This window comes from Urtica dioica, chromosome 6 (genome assembly GCF_054948205.1).
Source record: "Urtica dioica subsp. dioica isolate 48M chromosome 6, U.dioica_male_clone48M_v1_H2, whole genome shotgun sequence".
NCBI classification, from domain to species: Eukaryota; Viridiplantae; Streptophyta; class Magnoliopsida; order Rosales; family Urticaceae; genus Urtica; species Urtica dioica.
In genome coordinates, this window is record NC_142761.1 from 39,557,303 (window position 1) to 39,570,613 (window position 13,311).

Below are 13,311 nucleotides of genomic sequence, written 5' to 3' on the forward strand. Positions count from 1 at the left end.
AATGAGGCCATTTTCATTCAACACCATAATGAGGCCATTTTCATTCAACACCATAATGTACCAAAAAAGACTGAGGCCTTAACATGTATTTTGCTCAAACATGGTGTACAAAATAATGATGCCTTAACATGTATACAAAATAAACCATAAACTGTACCAAAAAGTAGTCCTAATCTTGGCCATTATAAGGCGTTACATGTTAACCATAACCTATACCAAAAAATAGTCCTAATATTGGCCTAAAGATTAAGTAGCTGATGTCCCTGCTGCTTCTCTTTCTTGCTGCTTCCTTCATCGTTTATTTCTTTTTACTGTTTCCGGTGTTAGATTCGCTTTTGATGGTCTTCCTTTTTTTTTTGGAGCCGACACCTGAATCACACAAGTCCCATAAACTACAACACATTTTCAGAGAAGTCAAAAATATATGCACAAACATACCTGTTCAACAGTCTGGTTTATGCATGATCTCTTAGAGTGACCAACCTGTTTACAGTTACTGCAATGGTTCACTTGACCTTTTCTACTTTGTTTTGTTCCATTATTTGGTCCAAATCCAGGTGGAATTTCGTCGTTGTGTCTGTTCCTCTTCTTCTTAGGACACCCAGGTAAGCTTTGCTCGAGCGGAGGGAGTATCGGATTCAAACATGTGTCTGGCCACTTATCTGGGCTTGTCATCGGTTCAATCATTCCAGAATATGCAGCTATGTACGCATCTTTCTTATACCAGTCGTCAACGTAATCCAGATGATTGAAACCACAAGACCAGATACATGCCAATGCATGTGGACATGGAATTCCAGTCAACTGAAAAAGTCGGCATGTACATTCCTTGGCTCTTAAGTCAACAGCAAAACTCTCGGCCCCAAGAAACATAACCTATAAAAATTCAAATGAGAAGACAAATAATTATACAGCCACTCAAATGAGATAATAAATGTCGTGCTGGTGTTGGCATAACCTATAAAAATTCAAATGAGATAATAATTATACAGCCACTCAAATGAGATAATAAACTCAAACTTACCTGAAACTTGCCATTACCAGCTGGTGTTGGCATACAATGTCGTGCTGTTTTTTTTAATTTTTCAATTAAAGCCAGAATCCTCTTACCAACTACATGCACCGACTTCTGACCATCATCCCTTTTGCTAGCGAATCTACACATAAGCCAATACCTTATCTTCTCAAGCAGTGTCACTATTGGCTTATCCCTTGCAGGCAGTATCGCTGAATTAAAACTTTCACACATGTTGTTGAGAAGCATGTCACATTTAACGTGCACTCGGAAATGAGACTTTGTCCACTGTGATGGTTCTTTATTCAACAACCATTCATGTGCCTTCTCATCTACATCTTTAAGCTCTTTCATTCGTTGTTTAAATGCTGGAACAGTGGTTGCTCGTGCACATGCCCATAGCAATTGTTTCAATAGCAAACCACTGTGATGCTTCTTGAAATTGGAATGAAGATGACGTACACAAAACCTAAACTCTGCCCCTGGAAAGACATCTGCCAAGGCCTTCTCTAACGTGGGTTTGTCATGGATGGTAACTGAAAATAATAGACGGAATGGGCGCAATTCAAAAAAATTGAAAGATCAGATTAGTTTTTGTGGAAATTTCGAGTTCAGGGGGTGAGATGTTACCGAGCTTCGAGTTCAGGGGGTGAGTTGTTACCGAGCTTCTAATAATTTATCCTTGTAATTTATCCTTAAAAAATCATAAATAACATTCCTAAGTAGCTCTTCTTTAAAAAAAAATTGGACTTTCACGGTCATTTGATCGAACTTATATGAGTGTTTATAGGTTTTTATTTTACCATCAAAATCTGCAGCACTTAACAGCCAATAGTCCATTAACATCGCATCAAACACATGATACATCTACCAACAACTGAGTCAAACTTTTATAACCATGATTCATATGTAATTGTTTTAACAAATAATTACAAAATTAGCCATATTTACACTTTTAGATTACTATTTAGCTAACCTTTACTAAATATTTGGTAAATACCCACAATGATTACGTGTCAGATTGTAAATAGCCACAAATTTTTTTAAAATTCAAAATGTAAATATACGTATAAATAGAAATAATTATGGCTATTTGCCAAATATTTAATAAAGGTTAGTTAAATAGCAGTCTAAAACCGTAAATATGGCTATATATCTAATGGACCCTTGTTTTAATAGGATTAGAAACCGAGATGATAACTATCCGTCAATTGCATAGGTTTGTTAGAATATTAGAGAGGGGCTAGTGAATAAGTTAGAAAGAGTGAGATTGATAACATAAGAACGAGACAAAAATAGACAAATTAGGATAGTTGACGCAGTCGGTTCGTGGTCAAGTCACGGTCCTGCTTTTCTCTTTGTTTCGACTCATTTGATTTATTGTTTCTTGTTTTTTTGTTTAATTTCGTTAGTCATTTAAAACCATCTCCCATCACTTTCGAATCAATTCGCGTCAAGCTAAAAGTCGTTAAAATAACTACTACTGGGATCGATACTCGTACTTCATGTACATTACATTATTTGGGCAACATGTGCACTTGCGTGTGTGAATTTAAACCAATAATACCAATGTATTTTTTTTGTGCCTAAGTATCTTGCGGTTGGTTGAATATTAGTTTGACTTGGTTTTGTTTGCTTTGACCCGTTGCACTAATTACATGCCCATTCCGAACCTAAACGATAGTGTGTAGTGGATTGAGCAACCTTTTTTTTCGTAATGACTGCATCCCAGGAACATTAGAATTTAGAACTACTTGAACTCTCCTCGGACATGAAGGATTATAGGCAAGAATGAAATGAGGATATAGGCACAGGTATAGCCATATCCAAAAAAATAAAGTTGGCCCATTGTGCATCGATTAGAACCTTTTAACTCTCAATACATAGCCACTATTGAGCGATAGCGAATTGTGTTTGAAGCGTTTGTAACCGCCGCGCCGGCTTGTTTAATAAAAAATATTTTTGTTTTGTTCAATGGTTGTTTTAGTTAGGTTAATGAAAAAAAAATTGTAAATAAAAGACGATATTCTCGCCATTTACTTTTGAATTGTTCGAATTTTTATTTTTCGTTATCTTCCTAGTTGATCATAGTGATTTACGTCTGGCAATAAGATAGTCATTTCAGACGGAAGAGAACGAGATAGAAGTTGAGATTAGATGAAATCAATGATTGAAATTCTGATGGCCGATTTCGTGCCGATGGTCTCAAAAAACGGAAATTGCGATGGTCGATGGGAATTGCGACGGAAAAATGTGGAAATTTGCTTAAAAAATGTCGATGGAAATTGCGGTGCCAACGGATATTTCGATAAAACACAGAAATGCCGACGGAAATAATGTTGCATAATTTTTAATATAACAAATAAATTAGTTTTCAACACACATACACATAATAAGTTTAAACTCCAAAGTCAAGTCTCCAACACACGTACTAATTTCACACATCATAAAAAAAGCACAAACAAAAGGTCCAAAACACTTAATAGATTCAAAAACAAAGATAAGTTCAAAACACATACTAAGTTCAACATAGATAAAAAAACTCAATAATAGGTTGAGTGGCTGTGGGGTTGATAGTAACCCCCGGTTCGTGCTTTGAGATCACAATAGTCAGCCCATTAAAATAAATTCGGATTCTATCAAAATAACAAGAAATTCTAACTTTGAAATCTAAATCTCAAACATGAAATAAATTCGGGTTCTATGAGAAACAACAATAAATTCTAACTTTGAAATCTAAGTCTCAAATATCAAATAAATTTGGATTCTATTGAAAAAAATTGAGAAAAACATATGTGAACCACACAACATAAATACACATCTTTCATTCAGCAAGATTTGTGTTGATTTTGCAGGCGTAGAAATAATGTGGGCACGGTCGAAATTCCGGAGAATGTCGACGAAAAAATACGTGAAACGACAAATGGTCATTTTATGTCGCTAATGTCCAAAAATCGGAATTTCGACGTAATTCTCCGAAATTTAATTCCTTGGATGAAATATACGAGATAGTTAAAAATTTAAAAGTCTTATAACTTAATAGTCGACTGAGACTAAAAAATCTATGATTTCTCTAAAAATATTAAAAGAGATTTGTAATTAAATAGGCCACTTTCTCTCTCCTATTTTTTTCAAATAATTTTTTTTGCAACAAAACTTTAAAAATTAGTATATTTCTCATGCGAACTCGAAATTGAGTGATTTCAGATCCTAAAAATTCGTTGTGTCGAGATCTTCAAAAATAGACCCATTGTGTTTGATGAAAATTTATGTTTAATGCATCATATTTACGTTTCTATTTATTTTTTGATAATTTCAAAAAATTTCAGCTATTTCCATATTTAAGATAGTAACATGATTTTTCTACATCTATGATATTAAATATGATTTTTCATCAAACACAATGGATCTATTTTTGAAGATCTTGGCGTCACGAATCCGTAGGATTTAGAATCACTCAATTTCGAGTTCATATAAGATAGATATGGTTTTTTGAAGTTTTTATGTAAAAAAAAATGTAGGAAAAAAATATGAGAGACAAAATGACAAATTTGTTAATAAATAAATGCAAACCAGTTCTTAATTATTACCACATAAATCTGTTGGCTATTTTCTTAAAAATTATAAAACGAAGACTAAAAACAAATTTCAAAGTTTCATTTTGGTTATTTTGTTACACTACCCATATTAAAATGGTTAAAAATTATAAAAAAAAAGGTGCAAATACCACCTTAAAAAAAAAAAAAAAAAAATTAATGCTAAGGTCAAACAAAATTTAACGAGATAACTTCTTGCTATTTTGTGAAACGATTAGTTTAAAATTACATTTTTTTTTCCAAAATTTAGGCTAGAGGGAGAGAGAGAGCGGTATCGAAGTGAATAGAATGGGGAAAAAATCCTGCGGCGGCGGAAGAGGTCCTCTGTCGCAGACGCTCCAACGACACCTGAGAACGTTCGATCGTCTGAATGTCTCCACCGGTGAACAAATCGTCGACTATCTCCGCTGCAACTTCCCTCACCAATACCCTCCGTCCCGGACCAAAGCCAAGACCCTCATCACCCAAGTCCGAGACGCCCTAGATCAAATCAAGCGCCAAGATTCCCCGTCTCTAACCTTCCACGACGACGGCGACGGCGGCGACGGAGATTCTTCTTCCCGGAAGAAGCGGAGGAGAGCCGCCGCCGAAGACGGCGAAGAGCAAAGGCTGCGGCGGCACGAGGAGAGGCTCCCACTAATCCGGCGGAGATCGGACTCGGACGACGACGGAGGGGTCTCGACGTCGGAGGACGCCGTGTACGGCGAGAAGCTCCCGCCGAGGGTGGACCTTCTGAAGATGCAGCTCCGAGACTCGAACAAGAAGGCCGCGGAGTCGAAGAACGTGGAGCTCGAGCTCCCGGGACGGGAGAAGAAGGCGGCGGCGGCTGAGCTCAGCGTCGCCGGCGGAGGGAAGGCTTCGAGCTCCGGCGGAGGCGGAGTCCCGGCCGCCGGCGGCGGCGGAGGAGGAGATGGGCCGAGATTCAGAGACTTGGGAGGGATGAAGGAGGTTTTGAAGGAGTTGGAGATGGAAGTGATGGTTCCGCTCCACCAGGGCGGGCTTCTGAGGTGGCTCGGGGTTCGGCCGATCTCAGGGATACTTCTCAGCGGCCCGCCCGGCTGTGGGAAGACTAGGCTCGCCCACGCCATCGCCAACGAGGCCGGTCTTCCCTTTTACAAGATCTCCGCCACCGAGGTTGTCTCCGGCGTCTCAGGTCAGCTTTGAATTATGACTTGCCTTCTAGTTTAGGTGACGTTGCACGAACTAAACAGTGCTAGACCTATCTCTCGGTTGAGATCGGTCAGAGGAAAAGAATGGAACTCTGAAACTGAAGAAGATTAGCGATAAGAGCGATTTATTGAGATCAGTCATGACTTGCCTTGGGTTGGGGACTGAGTCGAGTTTTTGGTGGCATTGTCGGTGAGATTCGAGTTGGTGTTAAAATGAGGAAGAAAAACGTATTTGTGGGGCAAGCTTTAGATTTGGATGAATTAAAGTACAAACTAAGTAGTGGTATTGAGCGATTTATTGAATGGAACTTTGAAACTAAAGAAGATAAGCGAAGTGCGATAGAGCGATTTATTGAGTCGTGTAGCTTCTCTATGAGAGGATTCTGGTCCATAGATTTTCCAACAAGAGGAGAGAAAAACGGTCTTGACTGCTTTTAGAGCTTCAATGGGTGTCTATAGGGTTTTCTGATTGACTGAATTTCGTGACGGTCAGTGGGGTTGTACTATTGGGTCGCTTGCTAGACCATAGTTGGTGTGATTTCTTCACAAAATAGATGTATGTAAGAATTATTATTATTATTATTTGCGTGGAACGTTGTCTGAGGTGTGACTGGAACCCACGACCTCACATTGGGTGTGGATGGTCGTATGAGATTTAACCCAAGGAGACTCATGATCTAATCATCACGCTTTTTTTATGATTTTTTATTTCATCAATAAACATGTGTTTTTGTTGGTGCTGTGATTTTGTGAAGTTCCTGAAGGAAACCCCTATTTTTTAGTATTTCTTGTGACTTATGCAATATTTCTTTCATGGTAACTTGTTCAGGTGCATCGGAAGAAAAATTACGTGACCTTTTCTCAAAAGCACAGAGGACCTCTCCTTCAATCGTATTCATAGACGAGATCGACGCCATCGGTGCCAAAAGAGAAGGCTTACAGAGAGAGATGGAACGGAGGATCGTGACGCAGTTGTTGACTTGCATGGATGAATCTCACAGGCCCTCGAACCCGACCGATCCAAACTCGAACTCGAACTCGAACTCGGAATCAACAGACAGCGCACCCGGTTACGTCCTCGTCATCGGGGCCACGAATAGACCCGATGCTCTTGACCCCGCTCTGAGGAGACCAGGACGGTTCGATCGAGAGATCGTATTAGGAGTCCCCGACGAAAACGCAAGAGTAGAGATTCTCTCCGTGTTTACGAAGAGCTTGAGACTGGAAGGCTCGTTCGATCTCCAGAAAATAGCAAAGTCTACGCCGGGTTTTGTCGGAGCTGACTTGAAAGCTCTGGTCAATAAAGCTGGTAACTTAGCGATGAGAAGGATTGTCGGTGAAATCAAGTCTAAGGCGACTGAAGGCTGTGTAAATGAAGAGGAGGTCGATACGAAGTGGTGGAAGGAACCTTTGCTGCCTGAAGAAATTGAAAAACTTGCAATCATTATGCAAGACTTCGAGGTGATCTCTTAAGTTCAAATTTTTATCTATTATATAAGCTATACAAGTTTAGTTAATGTACGTGGTAGATCTGCACATAAAAGTAGCATGTTATAGATTCCACGGCAATTTACTGTCAAGAGAATAATGAATTTCTGGGAATTACGAGAGCGTGGTGTTCCAATAATTATTTTATTGATTAAATCTGAAAATACAAAGGTTTGGCCTTTCCTTCGAGAGTAAGACCTAGACTCTCCCTAGAAGCTTCAAATACCAAGTAGAGTCTAGGTTTGGACTTTCCTTAGACTCTTCCCAACATGGCTTATTATTAATTGCATAACTAAAGTCCTAATAAACAAAGAAATAAGGTGACAATCCTCAAAACATAATTAAAAAACTTATAAAGGATATTCAAATGACTACTCTCGCCCTCCGTCTTTGTATGTCAGCAGCGCTGGTTTATCAGCATGATACTGTGAAATACTTATTCATGGCTTAAAAAAACTATCGTTTGTTAATGCCATCCTAGATTTCATGAACAAGTTTCGTGCTCTCATTGACGATGGTGAACTAGAACTGGTTAGCTTGAAAAAAAAATATATATATATTTTTTTTAAATGACACAGGGTTTGTTTTTTTATGCGATGATTTGCAGGAGGCAGTTGATTTGGTTCAGCCCTCTTCGAAAAGAGAAGGGTTCTCTGCCATTCCCAATGTTAAGTGGGATGATGTTGGTGGGCTAGATGATTTGAGGCAGGAATTCGATCGATACATAGTTCGGCGTATCAAACATCCCAAGGAATATGAGGTACTCTTTTTGCTCTCTAAGAAGCTTTTTAAGATCTTCCATTTTGTGAAAAAAAGTTCGTGATTAATGCTCTAAACATAGATGCCGATTAATCTTCATGTGTGTGACCATGCTAAATAAAATGTGGCTGTAACTTTGTTGGTTGGGTTTGACTTAAAAGGCTAATAATCGTATACAACGTTTTCTTTTTTTTGGTATTAGGGATTTGGTGTCGATTTAGAGACAGGATTTCTGCTGTATGGGCCTCCAGGATGTGGTAAGACTTTGATAGCAAAGGCTGTTGCCAATGAATCGGGTGCTAATTTCATTCATATCAAGGTCAGTCCTCTTTTTTTCATTTTTTTTCTTCATGTAAATGCCATTTACTGAATTTGAAAACAATTTTCTCATTTGATTTGGGATTTATATTCGGAAATAAAATAAAATTAATCTTGTTCAATGATTAGGGCCCGGAACTTCTGAGCAAATTTGTTGGAGATAGTGAGCTGGCGGTCAGGACATTGTTTAGTCGTGCAAGGACTTGCGCACCGTGTGTACTATTCTTCGACGAGGTTTGTTCTTTCTCTCTGCTTGAAAACATTGAGATCAATACGTATTGCTAGTTTTCCATTCTATATGTCCCTAAACTTGCATGCAAAGTATGTTGTTAGCTTTGTATACGATAACGAAACGTCATAGAAAATGGCTTATTTAAAAAAAAAATATATCTTTTCTTAATTCTACTTATTCTAGGTGGACGCTTTGACAACACGTCGAGGAAGCGACGGAGGATGGGTTGTTGAGCGGTTACTGAACCAGGTTCAATAATTTTCAAATAAACTGTTGATTCAATCGTAAGACTCATCAATTATTAATCATTTTTTTTCTTCGCAGTTACTCATAGAATTAGACGGCGCAGAGCAGCGGCGAGGTGTGTTTGTAATTGGCGCCACAAACAGGTAAAACTCAATTTTCCGTATTACCTCAAGTTTGTTTATAGCGGAATTCAATATTTTTTTTGCGATTTGTGCAGACCCGATGTGATGGACAAGGCACTTATTCGGCCCGGTAGGTTCGGTAAACAACTCTACGTTCCTCTGCCAACTCCGCTCGAGCGCGGTTTGATCTTAAGAGCTGTGGCGAGGAAGAAGCCAGTCGATTCGAGTGTGGATTTCAATGCCGTCGCTCGAATGGAGGCTTGTGAGCATTTCAGCGGCGCTGACCTGGCTGCACTGGTGAGTCCTTCTGACTTGACCTTTGCGCTTTTTTTTTTCTTCTTGCGATCATTGAAGTTGCTTCGGTCATGGTCTAAAATTTCGGTTACCCTGGAGGATTGGCCGATGGTTCAATTTTACAGAAAAAGCCAGTGGCCCATCAGAATGCCAACAAAAAAAATTGCCAAGTAGAAATTTTATATTAAAACAAAAATGGTAAATCGCTAAGTAGAATTTTCGGTCTGCATTTTTAAAATTTATCCGGTTTTTGTCGGCATTTTCGTAACTTCATTTATCTCTATAAAGGAAAAGAAAAAACCCGGAATTTTGCAGAAATCACTGGAAAAATATATAATGAAATGGAAAACCCACTTTCTGTGGCTGGAGGGTATTTTTTTTGGCATTTTATTACTTGGCTTTAAGGAGTCTCGTTTAATTATTTATTTTCTTCTTCTACTGGCAGGCCAATGAAGCGGCTATGGCTGCTCTTGAAGATAATTTGATGTCTATGAGAAGTAATCTTGGTGGAGATCTGTGTACCATAAAAACAACCCACTTTGAGAAAGCAGCGTCTAGAATAAAACCATCTGTTACCATTGAGGTAATTATTATCGATTTATTATAATTTTATCGATGTTTCTCAATCTCCGGTTATTGATTGATTGTCAATTTTTGAATGCAGCAAAGACATGACTACAAGAAGTTATTGTCAAAAATCATCGGAGCATAATACGGGGGAAAAAAAAAGAAAAAAAAACGGCCTTGGCCACAATTTTTCACGGCCTCTGCACATATAGTTATGAGATTGACACTTTTTGTGTCGCAATTTTTTTTTTTTACTTTTGTTCTGGATTAACTTTTGGATATCCCAAATAGGATAAAAATTTTGGTGGTGTTCTATGCAAAGAATTTATCATTTGGCTGTTATTTATTTAGAAAACATGGTCTTCATCTTGTTTTTCTGACATACTTATTTGCCTAATTCAGTTTTACCTTTTTATGATTATCATTATTCTAACCTGGGATTTCGCAACCTGAGACATGGTAAGGGTTTTATAAGCTCATGTGATCAGAAAGGACCAGAAGTAAATTAGAACAAAATCACTTGGCTGGGGACTGATTGTAATATAATTTTTTTTCTTTCTGCTTCGTATACTAAAAGTTTTGTGGTTAATTTTAGGGAAATTAGAAAGCAAAAATAAAAATATAAAATTTACCACAAAGATATGAGTGCTACCAACGCAGTAAAAGTAAAAATTCATAAAGGAAGAATCTAAAATACTAATATATAGTATACTTTGTGGTTAATTTTAAGGAAATTAGAAAGCAAAAATAGAATATAAAATATAAAAATTTACCACAAAGATATGAGCGCTACCAACGCAGTAAAAGTAAAAATTCTTAAAGGTGAATGAAAGAATCTAAAATACAAATATATACATATACCCTTTACATATATGTATGAACGACCCAAACAGGTCATGGATATTTTTTTTGCCTCGGAGCAAAAAAAAATGGACAATTTTGTGTTTAAAAAAAGAAAGACAGTGACTTATATTTAGTTGTGACTAGCATATTTTCAGTTTCAGCTGTCATTAGCTATGAGTTATGAGTCACCTGCGTACACTTGTCTCCATTTACATCATCAGTTGCCCAAAAATAGACGAAATAATATTATAAAATTAATGTAGTATATCTTCCCTCCTTATTATATACGTAAACACATCATTACATTCGCTCCATAGCATTCTCTATTCTCTCTTCTTTTCTGACTCCAGTATTTCCAAACAAATCTTTATCTTCACCTTTGATCTAGACATTTCCCGAATCTCATCGAGTTCTTGCGCGTACGAATAAATACCAACAGGTTCAAGCTTCCATAACATTGATTTGTTACAGGAATGATGACTTGATTTGTTATGAATGAATTGTCCTTTAAAAAATGACGATGCAACGCATCCATAACATTGAGCAAAAATATTTGTCCTCTGATTTGATCGGTGCATATCAGAATTCTGCTTTAGATCTATTTGAGGAACCGAGCAGAGAAGTAGGTTGTGTAAAGTCTGTAATTTTAACTTTTTGATACATTTCTTCAGGAATCTGAATTTCGATAGCTTTTTGTATTTTCCATACTTGTACAATTAGTTCTTTAAGGAAAAAAACAGTTGTGATTGATAATTGATAATCATTGGCTATGAAATGTTAAGTGTCCTTTTTGCTTAGGTGAACGGTTCAGAATTTAGTCTCAATGTATCATTTGGAAAGATAATTGCGCTGTAATCTAATGTAGTTATAAATGATGTGGTTTTTTTTTTTTTTATTATTATTTTTTTTTATATGTCATTTTCATGCATTTAATCATACATTGTCATGGGATTTTCAGGTGTGGACACTGTAAAAAGCTTGCACTAGAATTTAACAAGCTCGGTGCAATTTCAAGAAAGCTAAATCCGTTCTTATAGGAAAGGTTCGTACCAGAAGTTGTTACATCGTATATTATTACTAACTGATTGGAATTGAGGTTGTATAAGCGATTTATGGAATTGAGGATGTATCTTATTAATTTATGCTTAGCTTTCCTGAAAATATTTTTTCCCGCGCCCCTTAAAAAATATGCTTTTTTTTTTAGTGTTTTCAATTTGTGTATAATTTTTGGTATCTTTCTGATAATGAATCTCCTTTTGCTTTTGTTCATCTTTCTTGTTTCTAAGAACGAATTATTTCCAATTTTTTCAGGAGGTACAATGAAGCTCGGTTCTTGTTTATAATTAGGGTAATTAAGCTAAATAGTCTCCTGAAAATAAGCAATTTATTTTTAGCCAACATTTTGTTAATTAATGGTAAATAACCATGTGAGTTTATTTACAGCCAAAATAGGACGGGACTACCCTTTGTTATTTCCGCCCATTTTGTATCAGCGTTATTAATATAATCAGCTCAATATTTGGTCATTAATGTTATTAATCTCCTTCTCATATCTTCTTTTTCATTCCTTGCGCGCCATCAATGGCCGAGACCGAGCACCACCCGCGCGTGTTCCAGCCGAGAAGACGAGGACAGCCACGAGCCGTCGAGGATGCCGGACCGAGAGGAGACACCGGGAAACGACGCAGAGAGCACCAGAGAGTTGATTTCACAGCCATCAAGGTGAGAAATCTTCTTCTCCAAAATGGGTTTTAAAATTAGGGTTCAAGATTGGGTTTTTTCTTATTCCGAGCTTAAATCTTCAAATAGAGGTTAGATTTGGTTTGTGAATTGCTGGATTTGGTGGTTATGATTTGATTTTGACCGGAAAATGAGAATTGGGGTTTATGTATTTGAAATTGAGGCTTTTTGGATTATGAGAATCGTTTGATGATTTATAGATTTCTTCCGGGCCGCCGCCACCACTTCTAATCACGATCACCACCACGTCACCACCGCCGTCAAGCGTCACTTCGTCCTCCTCTCCGCGATCTGCGTCCAAGGTCCCGATCGGAATCATGGACATCGCGAAGAACAGTTTTTTTTTTATTGTTGCTAACATTAACAATATGTTCGTGTAAATAAAAAACATATTTATAGTATATTCGTGTAAATACAAAGCATATTTACAGTATATTCATTGTAAATACAAAGCATATTTACAGTATATTCACTGTAAATACAAAGCATATATACAGTATATTCGAGTAAATAAACTGAAAAAAATTCTGGAAATATTTTGAGCACGAAAATTCTGGAAATTATGAATATATGGAAGACAAAATAATATCAATAAATGAAGAATATATTTACAGAGTTTATCCAAATAAATTGCCACGAAAATAGATACTAATTACCTAAAGTCACTTCCAAAAACATAACAATAAATGGGCTATTAATTTTCAAAATCTGCAGGAAATTTCAAATTTGAAAACTTACCTATTCGGTTTCTGCGAATTAAATAAGGGCAAAAGTGTAAACCTAATTTAATTAATAAGCTGCCACGTAAGCAATATGGCTATTTACAACATATTAACGAAAGGTTGGCTAAAAAAAATTGCTAGTGTTTAAGATGGCTACGCAGCCAATTATTTGTTATAATTATGCTAAGATATCAACATTT

General features: G+C 37.0%; 2 protein-coding genes across 2 annotated transcripts; one reads left to right on the top strand and one right to left on the bottom strand.

Annotated features, from left to right (window-relative positions):
- Positions 1 to 374: 374 nt before the first annotated feature.
- On the bottom strand, positions 375 to 1,882 carry LOC149394059 (uncharacterized). Its single transcript, XM_089618250.1, has 4 exons — positions 1,819 to 1,882; positions 1,025 to 1,551; positions 439 to 876; positions 375 to 392 (listed from the first exon to the last, which is right to left on the bottom strand). Exons 1-4 carry the CDS (start codon positions 1,880 to 1,882, stop codon positions 375 to 377), a joined length of 1,047 nt encoding a protein of 348 aa, XP_089474376.1.
- A 2,958-nt stretch (positions 1,883 to 4,840) lies between these two features.
- Positions 4,841 to 10,213, top strand: CDC48C (cell division cycle 48C). The gene is made up of 10 exons (XM_089616664.1): positions 4,841 to 5,764; positions 6,610 to 7,241; positions 7,876 to 8,028; positions 8,230 to 8,346; positions 8,475 to 8,579; positions 8,761 to 8,826; positions 8,902 to 8,966; positions 9,041 to 9,242; positions 9,685 to 9,822; positions 9,904 to 10,213. Exons 1-10 carry the CDS (start codon positions 4,900 to 4,902, stop codon positions 9,949 to 9,951), a joined length of 2,391 nt encoding a protein of 796 aa, XP_089472790.1. The 5' UTR covers positions 4,841 to 4,899; the 3' UTR covers positions 9,952 to 10,213.
- The last annotated feature ends 3,098 nt before the right edge of the window (positions 10,214 to 13,311 follow it).

Coding starts and splice junctions, on each gene's coding strand:
- LOC149394059 (XM_089618250.1), bottom strand. CDS start 1,882: ATGTATCATGTGTTTGATGCGATGTTAATGGACTATTGGCTGTTAAGT. Junction 1,552..1,818: donor AAGTGCTGCAGATTTTGATG/GTAAAATAAAAA, acceptor TATTATTTTCAG/TTACCATCCATGACAAACCC. Junction 877..1,024: donor CTGGTAATGGCAAGTTTCAG/GTAAGTTTGAGT, acceptor GAATTTTTATAG/GTTATGTTTCTTGGGGCCGA.
- CDC48C (XM_089616664.1), top strand. CDS start 4,900: ATGGGGAAAAAATCCTGCGGCGGCGGAAGAGGTCCTCTGTCGCAGACG. Junction 7,242..7,875: donor TCATTATGCAAGACTTCGAG/GTGATCTCTTAA, acceptor GATGATTTGCAG/GAGGCAGTTGATTTGGTTCA. Junction 8,580..8,760: donor GTGTACTATTCTTCGACGAG/GTTTGTTCTTTC, acceptor TACTTATTCTAG/GTGGACGCTTTGACAACACG.